General features: G+C 38.5%; 1 protein-coding gene across 2 annotated transcripts in view; it reads left to right on the top strand.

Moving 5' to 3' along the window:
• The window catches only part of PREX2 (phosphatidylinositol-3,4,5-trisphosphate dependent Rac exchange factor 2), a 235,978-nt gene that overhangs the window by 65,213 nt on the left and 153,178 nt on the right, over positions 1 to 17,587 (top strand). For both annotated transcript variants that reach the window (XM_072951849.1, XM_072951850.1), the window contains exons 5-6: positions 4,387 to 4,488; positions 7,640 to 7,801. In XM_072951849.1, coding sequence (XP_072807950.1) covers positions 4,387 to 4,488; positions 7,640 to 7,801 — 264 coding nt within the window. The remainder of the gene's footprint in view (positions 1 to 4,386; positions 4,489 to 7,639; positions 7,802 to 17,587) is intronic.

The raw sequence follows: 17,587 nt of genomic DNA, 5'->3' as shown, positions 1-17,587 counted from the left end.
ACAGCCCATTTTCCTTCCTACCATTATCTCCAGGCAATCACTGATCTGCTGTCTATCTCTATAGATTTGCTTTTTCTGGAGATTTTGTATAAATGAAATCATACAATGTAATCTTTAAATGCTTGGCTTCTTTTATGGGATAAAATGTTTTTGAGGTTCATCTTCATTGTAGTGTGTGTCCATATCCATTCATTTTTGTTGCTGAGTAGTATTCCATTGTATGGCATACTGTATTTTGTTTATCCATTGGCCAATTTGTGAATATTGGTCAACAGATGACTTATGACAGTGATGGACCTTGAAGAGACTACATATACGAGGTCATTTCAGAGAAAAAGATTGGTTAGTATAGGAAAGTCAGGAAATGTCTAGTTTGGGCTGTTACAAATAATGCTGTTAAAAACATTCATGTGCAAGTCTTTGTGTGGACATACAGTTTCATCCTCTTGGATAAGTGCTAGGAGTAGAATTGCTAGGTCATAGTAAGTGTATGTTTAACTTATTAGGAAACTGCCAAGGCGGCTGTGCCATGTCCACCAGCAGTGTATGAGGATTGTAGTTCTGTCTTTGTCAACACATGATATTGTCAGTTCCGATCACAGCCATGCCTGTGGAGGTGTAGCTGTATCCCAAAGTGATTTTCATTTGCATTTCTCTAATGACCAATGGCAATAGGCTTCCGTGTGCTTATTAGCCAGTCATACATCCTCTGTGGTGAAATGCTTATTCACATCTTTGCCTGTATTTGAATTGGGATTTTGGGGGAGGGTATAGCTCAAGTGGTAGAGCACATGCTCAGCATGCATGAGGTCCTGGTTTCAGTCCTCAGTACCTCCTCTAAAAATAAAGAAAGAAATAAACCTAATTACCTCCCCCAACCAACCAACAAACAAACAAAAATGAAAAAAAAAAAACTTCATTAAATTGGGATGTTTATCTTATATTGAGCTATAAGTGTTCTTTATTTTGGATACAGTTCCTGTATCAGACATATAATTTGCAAATATTTCCTCCAAGTGTGCTTTGCCTATTGATTTAAAAATACTGTCTTTTGAAAATCAGAAGTCTTAAGTTTTGTTAAAGTCCGCTTAATTTTTTTTTATTGTGATCATGCTTTTGTTGTCATACTTAAGAAATTGTCAGTTTTGTTTTATATGTTTCAGGACTCTGTTATTAGATGTGTATACATTTAAAATGACTATATTTATATTTCTGTTTATCATAAAATGCCCCTCTTTGTCCCTAAGGGTATTACTTAAAGTCTCTTTTACCAGATATTATTATAGCCATGTCAGCTCTCTTCCTCTTTGTTCCTTATATTTTTTTCCATTATTTTACTTCAAACTGTTTATGTCTTTGAATCTAAAACATGCCTCTGATGGACGGCATACAGTTGGATCTTGTCTTTTTAAATCCAGTCTGACAATCTCTGCCTTTTGATTGGAGTGTTTGGTTCTTACAGCTTTAATGTAATTATTGATACGGTTGTATTTACATGTACAATTTTATTATTTTTTCTATAGGTCTCTTTTTCATGGTTGTTCCTCTGCCCCTCCTTTACTGCCTTCTTTTGTGCTAAACAAATATTTCTAGTGTCCTGTTTAACTTCCTCTGTTGGTTTTTTTAAACTGTTATTATTTTTAGTTTTTTTTTTTTTGTGATTGCTCTTGGGACTACAGTATGCACGTTAACATATCAAGCCTGCGTCCCTGAGGTTGGTTTTCCTTTTTGTGTTTGTTTTGTTTTTAGTAACTTGCTTGGATTTAATTTGAGAATCTGTGTCTTCTGTATATGCAGCTGCAGCTAGCTCTGCTCAGTTTATGCTTTATAACTTAGCCTTTCTTTTTAGGGGTCACTCCTGTGACTGCTTAACTTAGCATTCAGTTGGGGATTTGTCCGAGGCGATCAGACATCATAGTCCATCTTATCTCTGGATCTGTATGCGAGTTGGGGGGGTACCCATTCAAAGGGCGGGTAGTTTCAAGCTGTATCTGGCCTTTTCTTCCCACAGGGTCAACATGTGCACGGGCTGACATTTACCCTGAGCAGGACTGCAGACTCAGGCTAGCAGAACCGTGTGCAATCCTCATTTTTCTTGCAGTGTGCTCATTTTATTGACAGCACCCTGGGTGTGGGATTTTTGCCCTCTGCAGCCCCCTCTGGTAGCAGGCTTCCAGGGCCAGAGCTCCTGTGATGGGCATACAGTGCCAGCATGCAGGATGAGTAGGGGTGGCCCTGGGTGGGGGTCCATGCAGGGGGAGGATGGGAGAAGCCCAGGCAGGAGTGCCACCAACACCTGAAGTTCAGCAGTTCTTCATGAGTAAACACTTCTCAATTTGTTGTTTGATTTTAGTTGATTTCCAGAGCCTTGAAGTTTTTTGTGTTTTTTTTTTTATTTTATAGTTTTTCTCAGTAGAACCGTTTATTTTTTGGAAGAGAATGTACTGATCTCTTCTCTCTGCCATGGCCAGAAGACACCTCTATGCTTAAAGACTCTCTATAAATTGTTGGAACTTTGCTGTCTTATCCAGTGCGTTCTATTCTCAGCAAAATTGGCGCTACACTAAAAGTCACAAGTCCAGAATCTTGGTTTTCAGATGACTCTACAGCAGGGTCTGGTAGGAAGAACCTGGATTTTATAGTTCTTGCTCTGGCTCTCAGTGGCCCTTAGTTACCTGGATGACTTCAGGAAATTCATTATATCTCTAGTGTCATTTTCCTTACCCACAACATGGGAATAATAACAATCACTCTTTGAAAAACATTAAGAATTTACAGACTGAGGGTGATGATTCTAATTACAATTTTGGGTACTTGCACATGCTGTCACCTCAGTAAGTTTTGGTGATCAGTGAAATCCCTGGGAGCTTATTTGGGAAACATTCTTATGAATGCATGAGGAGAGAGCTGGCTCTCGTAAGCCAGTCTAAAGTGGCAGCCAGCCTCTGCTACTCGGAAGAGAGTTCATAAGCTACACAGCACTAGTAGACAAGGAAATAAAAGTGGGTTAGATAGTCCTGAGCTCCTTAGGGTACTTCAACCCGGAGCTGGGTAAAGGAGGTGGCCACATTGATAAAGGATGCTCACTCATACGGGGACACTGACACATCACTGGAAATATAATGGGATGTGGATAGTTGTGTTACATAGGGTTTCTCTGGGGACAGTGCCATACACAGGTGGATCGAGTATTTTGATAACCGGATTGCAATAGGGCTGAAACCCCCAAAGAGCATGCTTGAGTGAGACACTTACTTGCTGCTCTGTCTTCTAAGATTTCTGGGTGAAGGTAGTCATGGCGCTGGTTTTGCTGACTTAACTGCACAAATTAGAGCCGAAGCTCCGTTGCTTGGAACAGTGAGGGTGTTGTTCTGTTCCATCACTCTCCCTTTTGCATCCTTTCCCACTCAGCACTTGGTCTCTCCTCTCAATGAATGTAGGACCGTATTTTTAAAATAGTGATATACAGGCTATTATGTTATCAGTGTGATTTTGAGGGGCCCTTTTCTCCCTTTGCTAAATCTTTAGTATCTGCTTTCTCTGCACCGGTCATGCTGATAGGCAATGCAGAAACAGGTTTTGACACTGGTTCAGATTGTTCTTTTAAATTTTGTTTGTTTGTTTGGTTTTGTTGTTTGCATTGCTGCTTAAACCTTAAAAGAAAGGTGAGGTGCTTAAGAGGATCAAGCCTTGATTTATCAGAGTTGATTCCCTTGACCTTCACTGCTTCTATTTCATCTCACTCTGATGACTGACTTTGAGTTTTCCCCTTTCATCTTGCCTCCGTGGAGATCATATCTGACTTCCTTCTCTGAGACTGGCTGGCCCGTGTCATTGGTGAGGTCTGATGGTTAAAAGGGACTTAAAGGTCACTGGATTTAAAAGGCCACTTTTACAGGGAGGAAAATTAGAATTCTGAAATCAGTCCAAGGTGCATCACTCGCCATTGGCAGAGCTTGGGTGGAACCCAGTTGCCTCTCTGACACCACACCACCTCCCTTTGAAAGCAGGATGTGTGTATATGTGTATGTGTTTATTCATCTGTCAGGACGTCCATCCATCCATTCATCCATCTATCCACTAATTTACTCCTCCATCTTTAGCTCTCATTCTTTTTCCTCAGACTTCACACTCAGGTGTATATATGATAATTTATTTTCAAGATAAAGATTCAAAATACATTTTGGTCTCCATCTCACATAAAAGGCAAGTGTATTTCCTTTCTCGCCTGTAAATTTTATTGATGACTGAGTGTGCTTTTCTCAGAGGAAGAAGCTATATAGAGATACGCTTTCATCAGTTTTTGGCAGAAAACTTTATGGAAGAGGAAAGTTTCACAACTTCAGGCTAAAAAAATGTAATTAATTGTCTTTATTTTCACCCCAGAACTGCATGCTCCTTGGAGGACGGAAGAACACAGATGTCCCCCTGGAAGGGTACTTAGTGACACCGATACAAAGAATATGCAAGTACCCTCTCCTTCTGAAGGTACTTGATGTGTTTACGTCATTGTTGCGTTTTCCTTGTACCTGCATATTTTTGCTGATGATCTTTTAAAAATTTTTCTTTCAAATAGTCTGAAATTCTAAAGAAAGGGCAAATCATACTCATTGGGTGATAGTTCGTCATTCATTTGTATGTAAAATGGGAAACAAGTCTCCTCTCCTGGGAAAAGAGACTTCTAGTGCTCTTTGTAAAAATCACACCTGTTTGACTTTCATTTAGAGTAAATGCATTAGTTTCAGGATAGATCCCATTAAGTCCATTATGACCAGTTTATGTGGCGCTTTGTCTACAGGGTTCTTATCTCAAGCAAATTTGTTGTTGGTGTTTTTTTTTTTTTTTTCATTTCTCCAAACATTGGTGACTTCTTGATGCTAATGAAGTTAAGGCTAAGTTACATAATTTCAAAGCCTGGCTTTTAAATGATTATTACAGAGAATAGTGTGGGTCACATGGGATAATAAATGATGGAATGGGGAAAGGCAGTGCTAAGGAAATACTGCCTCTGGAAGATAGGAAATGCCTTGTTAATGGCTGTCGGTTGATGGCCTTGTTCCAATGACCAAAACTTTTATGATGAGGAACTTATTATAATGTATTAGTTACGTCTCTTACTACAAAGGTCTATGAATAAATTAGAACAGCAGTTCTGGAAAGGATGGAGGATGGGCGCATGAGCTTGGAGTTCAAATCCTAAGTATCCTGCTTCCTACCTGCATGACCGAGCACATAATCTAACCTCTTAAAGCCTTGGGTTGCATTTATGAAACAGAAATGATGATGATAATATGATGAAATTATAACATATACCTGAAAGAATATGTCTGTGTCTGTATATGTGTATCTGTGTGTGAATGCATGTAAATGCATATTTATAAAGATGTACCTAATAATCGAGTAAGCTATTTTATACAGATCATTTTGCATGTACATACTCCATACATGTTAGCCATCAGTACTCATATATATTTGATTCTGACTTATTTTAATATATTAATTACTGCTTAAGACACTGCTTAGTGTCTAAATTAAAAAAACTCAAATACTATGGACATACTAATTGGTGTTCTAACTGATTTATTTTTAAGAAATAAATATTTTGAATTTGAGCAATACGTTCTTTCCCTACAACTTCTGTCAGCTGCATAGATTAGGTTTCAGCGAACAATTTCTCTGAAAAGGATTTCTCCTTATTGAAAACCAAGTTAAAGTCGCTCGGTTAACTAACGTGGAGAGAAGCCAACCCAGGGATGTGCCGTTCCGCAGGGCTTTAGCGCAGTCTCCGGGGGCAGGGCAGGACTGGTGCAAACGTGACTCTTGTCTTTCTGGGAGTCCCTTCAGACCTCTGACTTGGTGACTCAGGTTAGCATGCATTCTCATCACTCCGGCGATTCCTGGTTCTGATTTTGGAATCCTGGGGATTTGTTTGTTTTAAGAGTCAGAAGGGATCGTAATATTAAGAGAAATACATCATGCCACGTGGTTGTTCTAAATCATTTATTTCTAGTTAGGGATGACCTCAGGTGACCTCAGAAGATAGGAACGTGGCCATATCCTTGCTTAGAGAGAAAGAGGTCAATTCAGAGCATCTTCAAGCAGTGGAGAAATGGCATCTTTTTGCTTTTTTGGAGTATTGTCTTGTCAAAGAAAGAGGAAATGACTATTTACTTGTGTAGTAGATCTGTTGGTGTTGATAATTTTCTTTGTTGTACCATCAGCTGAAAAACTGAGCTGGTATTCTCTTTAATTTTGGATGGCTTTATTTATTCAGAGAAAAACATTAGGGTATGAGGCTGGGTGTTAAAGAAAAGATATGTTTGTCTTATTTGTGGAACTTGAAATAATGGGCTTGGCCAGTCAGCACAGGGTTCATAGCAAGTAAATGACGAAAAATTATTACTAGTCATTTCTTTTGCTATTTCACATTATCTAAATTCATGTCTTGACTCCATGGTTGAGACTGGGCACAACTCCCCAGGGTCCCCAGTCAAAGCCTGCAGGCTGAGCTCACCACTTCATGTAGTTTACAAATACTTCTACACTTTGGAGTCTCTAGGGAAGCCCACATATCTCCTTTATGGATTTGTGATCCAGCATGACTTTTTAAACCTGATCTTGGGAGCGCTGTTGTGTCTTCTTTCGGTGCTATTTCCACGGAACAGAGTGTGAACATATCGAATACAGGGTCAAAGTTTAAGGTAGAATTTTCAACAATAACAGACCTCGAGAGAATATAGCAACTGCATATTTTCCCACTGTATGTTAAGAATTAAGGAGATTCTTTTAAAGACTTGCCTCAGGATTTCTGTAATTGTGTTAGTTACTTGATGCTGGCAACTACCGTAAAGAAACAAATGACTAATTAAAAAACAGTGTGGTTACAACTGTCTAGACAGTGGGTGAAGATGTTTAATTTTGTGCTTTTAAACAAGAGCTTTTTATAAGATTAAAGATTACTCTAGTTCTGATATCCTGAATGGAAAAGTAAATAAATAAAAAGAAAAAAAAACCTACTGAAGGGTATGTGGAAGTTCATTCATTTCAGAGACTGAACCTGAATTGTTGACAGAAACAGCATAAATCACTCCTTTAATGATGGAGTATTGTGGGATTTCTAAATTATTCATTTTACTAACATATAAGAAATTATTTTAAAATTTGCTTTATATATGACATATTTCTATAGTTTCTCAAAAATTTTTAGAAAATAAGGGACTTAAATTATTTTTGAAATTATGGAACATATTTATTTAAAGATTTACTCTTCTTTTTAAGATGCTAGGAAAATGAAATTAACGAATAAAGATGTCTTCCTTTTGGAGCAAAACTCAAACTTTTATAAAACATTTCATGCCGTAGGTGAGATATTTGACAATCTGAAAGGAGAAATTGAATTTAGTTTGTAAAAACAGCATACTTTTGAGGGAAAAATTAAAGTGACTGCAAATTGTGCCTGGGGTGACACTTACGCGTGGATTCAGCCTTTTGTTTTTGATCTTAATCTTGGTGGAGTTTGTGATGTCACTTCTGAATGTGGCTCTCACGATCTTTGCAGTTTTCATTTCCTGGTCAGTCTGAACCTGCTGTACCAGAAAGCTGAAGATCAAAGGGCGGTTTGTTTTTTGTGTATAAACAGGAGTTGCTGAAGCGGACTCCAAGGAAACACAGTGACTACGCAGCCGTGATGGAAGCCCTCCAAGCCATGAAAGCCGTCTGCTCCAACATCAACGAAGCCAAGAGACAGATGGAGAAGTTAGAAGTTTTAGAAGAATGGCAGTCTCACATCGAAGGCTGGGAGGTACACTCACTGCTCAACAGCTGCACTTAAAATAGTTTTGTGACGCCTGATGCTGTGTGTAGAATGATTGGCGTGGGATGGGACCATAAGTGGTCATTTTCCTAGATGAGGCTAGAGGGCTGTGACTATTTTTGAAAAGTGCTGTCATTGGTATTTTTAAATATCTTTAAAAAGGCAGTTAATTGGCTTAAATTCAACGAAGCTTTGCAGATAGAGCCAGTCAGTACTGTGTGGGTTTTAAGCTTTGCTGTTTCAGTATTTGTGCGTCATGATGCTCCGTTTTCCCACCTTTACTTTGGTCAGTCGTACATAACCGTAGCCTGAGTCCTGGACAGAGTGAAGAAGGGGAGTAAGGCTTCATGCCTGCGCTGTGATAGTATTATCTTCAGACTGCAGATTAGGTATTGGGTGATGAATTTCATTTCATGTCCACTTAATCTCTCTAAATTTGAATTGCTTAATTTCTAACATGAAGGATCTGGCTATGACATGGTTTTTAAGGTCCATGCAAGATGAAAAATTTTATGGTTTTGTGATTCACTAAAGAGAGACTTTTTAAAATGACAGAAAAGCAAATGAGTGGTATTCAGAATCTGTAATATGTTTTCAGCTGCGGTAACTTTGCATCCCAGTTATTTCATGGAGTTGGAACCCTGTATTACTTTAGCACTGTATGAAGAATAAACTAAAATTCTTTCTTTAAATTGACTTAATTTCGATGAGTAAGAGCTTTTGACTAGTTCGACTAGGATCGTTTCTTATTGTTATAAAGTGAGCAATGAAGGTAATATTTTTAAAGTGTAAAGAAGATTGAAAATATTTTCAACCAAATAACGTATCATCCAAATCCAGGTGGCTTGCTTTACAAATCTTTAGGGCTTGATACTTGACTAATTTATTTCATATCTTCAATATGTTGGTTTCCATTTAGATCTAACGTTATATCCATCAGATCTGCGAGGAAACCTCAAACACTGACCCCAGGGAATACGCTTGTTTATTCCCCTTGCGATGAATTTTTTCGAATGCTCTGCTGGGATCTGACTTAGCTTCCTCCTCTTCTGTATTCTTTCCTTTCAAGTGTCCAGGGTGACCTCTTATTTCAGCATGAATGCTACTTATTTCAATCAATTAAAATGGTTGTGTGTTTTACAGTTGACTCATGATGATAATTCCATTCCTGGGAAGCAGCTGTCCTGCTGGGCTGAGAAAAATGGACTGAAGTTTGCTTTTGCTGTTCTGTTGTCATTCAGACGTTGGAAGGAAAACCGGCTGAGCTTTAAATTGCAGGATTTGTCAGTGACTTCTGCCAGGCCTTTTACCAAAATAAAACCTTCACAGACTCTTTTTCATACTCTGGGGAAATGGAATCTGTCATGATTTTGTTTCCTTCTCATGTAAATCCTAAAAATTGAGTCCACTTCAGGAATGAGAGATCCCTTAAAAGTGTTGCTATTTCTTGCACTGGACACGACCAGCTGCTCAAAGGAAGATTGCTGTGTGGTCCCTACTCTGTCCTTTGTTGCCCACAGCGGTGGGTGCCTCAACCTCATTAGCCTTGGTGGGTTTACAGCACTTGGAGTGAGAGAGGAAAATGGCGCATGGAGCCAGAGGAAACTGGGGGGAATTCAGCTGTGACTGCAGTTCCAGTAGACACAGGGGAGATAAGATGAGTGTCGGGTTCCAAAAAAGTGGCCACACAAATTCTACTGGAGTAGAATTTGAAAATGGTTGCATAAGGCACAGCCACGCAGTGGGGACTTGGAGGGAATGCAGCCTGGAGCCAGGCCCAGCCAGTTGATTGGCAGCTTGTGATAAGGACCTGATTCCACATCTCAGTCCACCACCTTGGAGAGAAGGGGAAGCTGTTACAGTGCTCAGGCCCTTCGGGGATGTTTAGGAGAAACTACTATCTGGTGAGACTCAAAAGATGCACAAAACAAAGGGACACAGTCACACAGGGTGAATTCAGGCCCGGGAAGAGGGTGAGAACGGTTAGCGCTTTCTTTGAATTGCTAACAGAGATTACTGCTCAGCTTACAGCCAGCTTTGTGTATGTTCAGAGTGGACCCTTGTTGGGTTAAGACAAGGCCAAGGACAGACGTCTGTGGCATGACAGGACCAGAATAGAGTTCTGTAAAGAGTTTTTGAGAGCGGGAGCCTCGGGCTGCTGTTGGGTAACTGCTCTCTGACTCCTTCCAGGAGCTCCTGCGGATCTTTTAAAACCACCTGAGAGATGCTGCTCTTGCTCCAGTAACTAAAATTCTCTTGAAGAGGATCTGAGGCTGACACATTGTGAATTTGCATTATTTCCACTTTGGGTGGATTACTATTTTAAGTATGTCACTCGGTTATCTAGGGCCTTATTTCCCCATTAATCAAATGAAGAGTAGTAGAATCTCTCAGGTAACTTGCCTCTCTAGTATTTTGTGACCATATTATCATTACGTTTTTTTCTGTTGAATTTAGCAACGGAAATGTGTTGTTCCCAAATCGTATGGCATGATGAAAACAGCCTGACTTTTGTGTAGGTTTGGCCTCCAGTCTGGACTCTAAGAACCCTTAGTGTGCAAATATTGCATCAAACCTCTTCAACATACAGCTCGGGTTGTTACAGGGGTCAGTGAAATAAGTCAAAATGCTTTGAACATTGTAAAATGCTTTGCAGATAAGAGATAGTATTTTAAAACTTTGGTTCAGCTGCTAGATTTTACTCTTGAGAAATTCCCCTCATTTGTCTAATAAATGCACCTAACTACTGAAGGGGTTATGTTACTTAAGGTTATATGGTTCCAAGCCACAGAAACTAAAAGACAAATTAATTTAAAAGATGTTGGGGAGCTCACGGAATCAGAGAAGCTACGCTTTCAGACTTGAAAGGGCATGTAGGCAGTTGAAGCCCGTTGGCAGTCTCGTCAGTGTGCTAGCTAAGATGGAGAGGCTCTGATCATTTTTTCAACCCTTATATGATTCCATTCAAGATTCAAGATCCAAATAGAAGGTTCCACTGATGTTGCTTGAGTAAATTTGCTCAGGGGAGGTCCTTGATTGTCAATCATCCAACTTCCCTTTGGGGAAATGCTCGCCCCCCACTGTAGGCAATCCCCATGCATCTCTTAACAATTTGCAGCGGTATTTTAATCCCCATTACAAAGAGTTTTTAAATGAGGGCTATATAACTTCCCCAAGTTCTGGCAGCTAACAGAAGGCAGAGTTTCATTTGAAAATAGGCAGACTGATTCTAAAGTTTATCCTTATAATTATGTAATAATTTACCCACTCAGATAAAAATTTAGCACTTTCTTTATATTAAGTTGGTTTCTGCTTGCCGTTTAAAAATAAGTTGATAATAGAAATTAGGTTTATGTCAGCATCTACATAGTGACTTCACCACAGAAGAGCTGTAGTTCAGTTGCTCATATTTGAAGTTCTGCCTTTTATTAATATAATTTATTATGTCTTGGTCATATATCTTACACAACGTTCAAAACATTCCACCGGATCTTCTAGTGAAGGTAATTGTAGGGCAGTGATCAGTGTGCTTGGGAAGATTAGCTGTTTAATCAGAGTGACTGATTTATTTCACAGAACAGGACCATTCAGTCTTAGTCTGCTGTTTGCTTGATTGATAGTATTGTCCTGATAACTGTAAATCTTTAGAGTCATACCGAACTGCATTGATAAAGGAGTATCAATAAACATTTTGTCATTTAGTAATTCAGCTGTATGTCCTTGATAGGCCTGTTCGGAGTTGATGTCCCAAATCTGGGGGAAGAAATCACAATAAAAGATAAGAGTGGGAATTCTTAATATATGAAGTGTGAATCTTCTGGAGGTTGTGATGACACCCGACTCTTTCTGTCCTCTCTCCAAGGTGATTTGGTAGATGCAGATTTGTCTACGACATTGAATTTGAATTGATTTGTAGATGACTCTTGTCATTTAAGGATAAGTGGCTCCAGAAAAAGATGATTAAAAGTGAATCCATTTATAGAAAGGACCAAAATTTCATAAAAAGTGGGAGAGGGGGGAAAGTTTGATTGGGACTTTCTCCATTAGTCTGTTTTATGTAGTCTAATCTATAACAGAGTTTAGGCTATACCTTGAATTAGTAAATTGAATCTTAAAAAAAGTGAAACAAATGCTGAGTCTTTTTGGGGGGAGGGGCATGCATTTTATGATAAAACTGTATGATAGAACAATTTGATGTTCTTCATTTCATGTTTAACTTCCCTAGTATTTTAAAAAGATTTTGTGGAAGGATATTTAAATGCTTCATTAATTTCCTGAAGAGACTCTTTTGATATTGAAACTGTTCTTTTATGAAACACCCATCTAGTTGTCATCCTTGTCAATTTTCTTTTCTCCCACGATGAATGGGTCTAGTTCTGATAGATCCTGATCTGTCAATGCCTTGCATATGAATGGGGAGCTTTCAAGGCCTCCTGTCATCTTTCATCTTTTCCAAGATTATGGCTTCTCTCTGCAGTCAGTTTGTGTTTTTTTGGACGCTGACATTCAGCGTTTAGTTGACGAGACGAATTAGAGAGACCCTGGTGTTGGCAAGGAGAGCTGATGATGGGGTCAGATAATTAGTGAGCAGTTTCCTATCACAGTGATTTTTGCCACCTCAGAGCTGCAGAAGAATCAGTAATGAACCCTTATGCAACCTATATTAAGAGAACTTCTTGACATGAAAAAGATTTACCCTTTCAAACAGTCCAGATGTAGGTTAGCAGTGTTATTTTTATTGGGCTTAGTGAGAGGAGGGGATTTGTTCTCTTATCACAGTTCTTCATAAATCATGATTTCAATGTTTGAAGGATTATTGGAAATGAGAAAAGAAGCCATAAAATAAATAGACGTGCTTCTGATTGTCTTTTTTGGCTACTGTCATTTTCTGAAGGCATTCTTTGGCACTTAATGTGTCCACTTATGAAATTCATCACGCTTCCATGTTAAATTCTGTGACCATTTTTTTTAGGACTAAAATTTTTTTTGGGGGGAGATGGTGCTTTGAAAGTAGTTTTTCTGGTACGCTGACTATATAATTGGCAGCTAATTATATACCTCAAATTATAAATTCAAAAACCATTCAACTGCTTAGCAAACTGGATTCTGAATTGTTACTCTTTTCTTGCTGGATCTTGTAACGTGAGGCACACACACACAAGAAGAAGAGCTGTTGGTGAAGAGTGTTGCCCACAGGGATGGCTCTGGGTCCCACTCTTTGTGACCGAAGTCATTGTTGGGTCCATCCGTTAAGACTGATCTCTTGGCCATATTGGGAAGTGATATTTAATGGTGCGCTTCATAAATTTGACAAAGAAAATTAATGGAGAATGATTGAAACATGAACCACAGTGTAGAATGAACCGTATAATCAATAATAGACATACCTGATCGTGAACACACACAGCCATCATCCCTATGTTCATCCCTGTGAATTCATGCCAACTCTCATTTTATTGTTAAATTCGTACAGTGGTCCCACTGCATTTAATTCTGTGTTTACTTATCTATTTCTCCACTGTTGTATATGCTTCTTGGGAGCAAGGGTCACGTCTTACGCTATGGGCCCCCAGTATGTAGAACAGTATCTGATACAAGCTGGTTGAATGGTAATTAAATGCAGATGTAACTACATTGTAGTTATATATTAATTGTCATTTTCTTCTCACTGTATTTTTGTCTCTTTTGGTTAATGGCAGTGATTCTGACCTGGTTCTCTTCAAAATCCAGTATTTGTTTCATTATCCTGCTAATTTGATGCTCTCTAGTCCTCTTTGGCATCCTGTTCTGGTTTATTGTTCACGAATGTACCGTGCAAGACTTCTCACTTTTTTGTATTAAAGTTGAACATCCTGCAGTTGTTTGACATTCAGTCTTTATAAAGGTCTTTCTGTAGGACAGGTTCTATTTCCTCTGTCTAATGGACAAATATGGTGAGTTTCCCTCAATATGTGTCACCCTTTGCACTGCTGGATGGTGGTGATGGAGGAGGACTGAGATAGGTTTGCACAGCTTAGGGGAGAAAGAGAGACGCTTTTAGAATGAGAAAAACCTGATGAGTACGTCTCCTACCACTGGTCACAGTTATTTATTTATGATTACTTCTTACCTTGAACTACCAGTCAGCCTTCTTTTCCTTATCTAATAAAAGCAGTCAGGATTAGAACTATGCATGGCTGGAGTTTTACTGTATTTAATTCTACATGTGTAATTAATCACAAGCAGAGTCTCTGATTTTACATGATAAATGTAGCTCCTTAAAGGGAAATCTGAACTAACAATAAATCATCTAGATGATAAAAGTCCATTATTTTGGTTATTTTAAAAATCTTTTTATTATGTAAGTTTTATATATATGTATATATATATATATATAGAGAGAGAGAGGTATAGTTGACATACTGTATTATGTTGGTTTCAGGTGTACAACATAGTGATTTGACATTTGTCTACATTGCAAAATGATTACCACAGTAAGTCTAGTTATAGACTGTCTCCATACAAAGTTAGTTCAACATTTTGACTGTATTCCCAGGCTGTACATTACATCCCGTAACCTATTTATTTTCTAACTGCAACTTTGTACTTCTTGATCCCATTCACACATTTTGTTCCCCATCCCCAACCACTCTCCACTCTGGCAGCCACCAGCCTGTTCTCTGTATCTATGAGTCTGGGTTTTGTTTTGTATGTTTGTTTTGTTTTGTAGAGTCTACGTATAAGTGGAATCATTCAGTATTTGTCTTTCTCCTTCTACTTATTTCGCTTGGTGTAATACTCTCAAGGGTCCATTCATGTTCCAAAGATGACATACAGATAGCCAACAGGTGCGTGAAAAGATGCTCACTAATCATCAGGGAAATGCAGATCAAAACCACTAAAAGATATCACCTTATTTTTAGGTATTTTTTAAAGGAATTCCTAAAAGACAGCAGAACTCTGAATCATATGAGTAAAAACATTATTTAAAAATATCTTTATTAAATATGTGTAGATACATATTACATTAAATGTAATGGCTTTAGGGCCGTTCAAAATTAATGACTTATACAAAGCCCTCTTATTTCTTAAAAATAGTTCTTTCTCTCAAATGTTGGTTTATGACTCTAGGATATATCACTACACTGTTCAAGTAGCTCATTTTCATGGGCAGTATTTTTGTCATGGTCACAATTTTTTCACAGTACAATAATCTGCTCTCTCTGACATCTACAGAGTGACCCATGAAACAGTCTACAAAGCTAATTTAATTAATTTTTTTTTAAATTTTAGAAAGAGTGTCCAACTTGCTAGAGATTTATACCAGAAGAAATTGTTAACACATTGTTGGCATATTGTAGCAATGTTAAAAACCTTCCTTTAGTAGATCAAAGTATTTATTATACATGATTGCTGAATAACTAAATGTGTATTTGCCAAAGAATAAATATCTAGGTTAAAAATTTGCATTGATTTTTAAAATGAAGATGAAATACTAACCAGGTGGAATAACATTATGCAGATTTAAGTGAATATTCAGCGACGAGGAGAGGCATCGTGGGTGTAACTGAGACTGTGGGACGTGTGGTCAGCAGCTCTTCAGCCCCGGGCACTGGCAGGCAGCTGGGACTACCTGGCAGAGACCTGTGCTCATCTTTCTCTCGGAGTTAGCAGGGTCGCTGTCCTGCACACTTGAGCACTGAGCTCAGGCTTCTAAAGCAGTGTTGCTCAAAGTGCTGGTAGAATCCACAGTGCGTCAGAATCTACTGGAACAGACTGGGACCCACCCCAGATTTACTCACTTTCCATCTCTAAGAATGGTCCTAGGGAACCTAAAAGTTTTAACAATCCCATCACGCTTGTCTTCCAAACTCTGAAATTTGAGAACCATTGTCCCTTCTCTTCCAGCGATCTGCCTGGTTTGTTTTATTGCTTCCATATTTTTTGTTTTCTAGCTCATTTGTCTGGGATCGTCATTTTGATAGACTCCAGTGCTCTTGACTGTTCCCTAGCAATCTGATGCTTGTAGACGTACCTTATTTCAGTTTTGTAGCTTGGCTTTTTTTTATCCCTAACGCCAGAAACACCCCTGCCATTTCTAGATAAATGAAAAAAATTGCACATAGTTTTTCAAAATATCATAAACATCATTCATTCCAAAGATAAAGCCAGGAGTCTTTGTTTTTTCCATTACAGAGGAAGGTAGATTATATTATGTAAGTGAAGGGGAAATATGACACAGCGTTAGTTAAAAATGGACATTTATTAAGTGTCTGCTTGCAGATAAGATGAGTGAAAGGCATTTCGTGATTACATGCGAGACTATCTACTCTTGGCCAAATTTTCTTCAGTATTTATAATACTGTACATATCTGTGTTTCTGAATTTTTAATGAGTTTTAGTGGCCATTGTCATAGAAATAATGTAGATTCAGTCCTGATAAGTCAAAGGCACAGGGGCCATTCTTTATCCTCTAAAGATAAAAGTGGTATAAAGAGAAATACTGTAAGACTTTCTTTTAGAATGAGATTTTCTAGCCAAATCTCTGTGTTTTGACAGCATCTCTTAAGAATGTAAACATTTCCCTAGGAATTAATTTATATTATTCATGAAGATACGTCATGTGATGGTAGTAGATTCCCTTGGTAGAAGACAGTAGAGGTGATGCTATGCTGATTCCTCAAGCCAAGATCCGTCATCTCAGTAACGGAAATGTCTCAGCAGGATTTAGTAAAATGTGTGTTATGGGTATATTGTAAGATATACTTTATAGTATAACCATGAATTCTAGAAACTCTGGATGGTTGGGTTTGATGTCCTTACTTCATACAATTTCATTAGTTGATAATTAGGCAGATGCTTTGGGTTGCTTATGAAAGGAAGTGTTGATCTTGAAGAGGTTAATCAATCTTACTCTGATTTTTGATCAGGAGCTAGGAGCTGGTGGGAACTTACAGTGATGCCTTAAATATAATGTGTCTGTGTATTAGTGAGAGGTCTGAGAGTTTGCTATGATGTCAGTCTGGATTAAATGAATAAAAAATTCAACCTGTTGAAGTATAGAATAGAAGAGAAGGACCTCGGGGCACTTTGACTGCAGGGGGACTTTGAATCAATGATAGGATGGGGATATTAATAATATGTATTGATATATATATGGGAGGGGACTGGAGAAATAAGAATATCACTATATTCTTAATTTGCCAGCTCACATCCAAGTGATTGTATTCACTTCTGTTACATATTAAAGGAGACTCTGACAAGCTGGAAAAGGTCCAGAGGGGGTCCACCGGGATCTTCCGGGTTTCTAAAATCCAGCCATATGGTCGAAAGGCAGTGGTGTTTCAGAGCCTGGGAAAGCAGAAGGGAAGCATGTTAGCTATGTTCAGATATTGGTGGGCCTATCGTGATGGACAGGGTGTCCACCCACCCCGAGGAGAAAAAATAGAGTAAGCAAGTGAAATAGTGGTACATGTTGACTCTACAGTAAGAAAAATCTTTCTAACCATTAGGCTTGTTAAATAAAAAAATGAACTATCTTGTGAGGAAAGGAACTTAATTTTACTGGAAGTATCCAAGAGTAAGCTGGAAGGCCTTTTTTGTCAAAGCAGGAGTCAGTGTTCCTTGAGGCAACAAGATGTATCCACCCTAAGTAACTTGAGAGTAAGAGAAATAACATGGTCTTCAGTGAGTGAAACCATAAAATCAGCATAGAGCGAAACACAGCAGAGATAAGAAATAAAGGAAGCAACCTTGCAGAATCAGATCACCTTCAGTGCTGGTAATAACTACACT

Source organism: Vicugna pacos, chromosome 29 (assembly GCF_048564905.1).
Source record: "Vicugna pacos chromosome 29, VicPac4, whole genome shotgun sequence".
Taxonomy (NCBI): domain Eukaryota; kingdom Metazoa; phylum Chordata; class Mammalia; order Artiodactyla; family Camelidae; genus Vicugna; species Vicugna pacos.
This window is presented reverse-complemented; position numbering and strand designations above follow the sequence as displayed.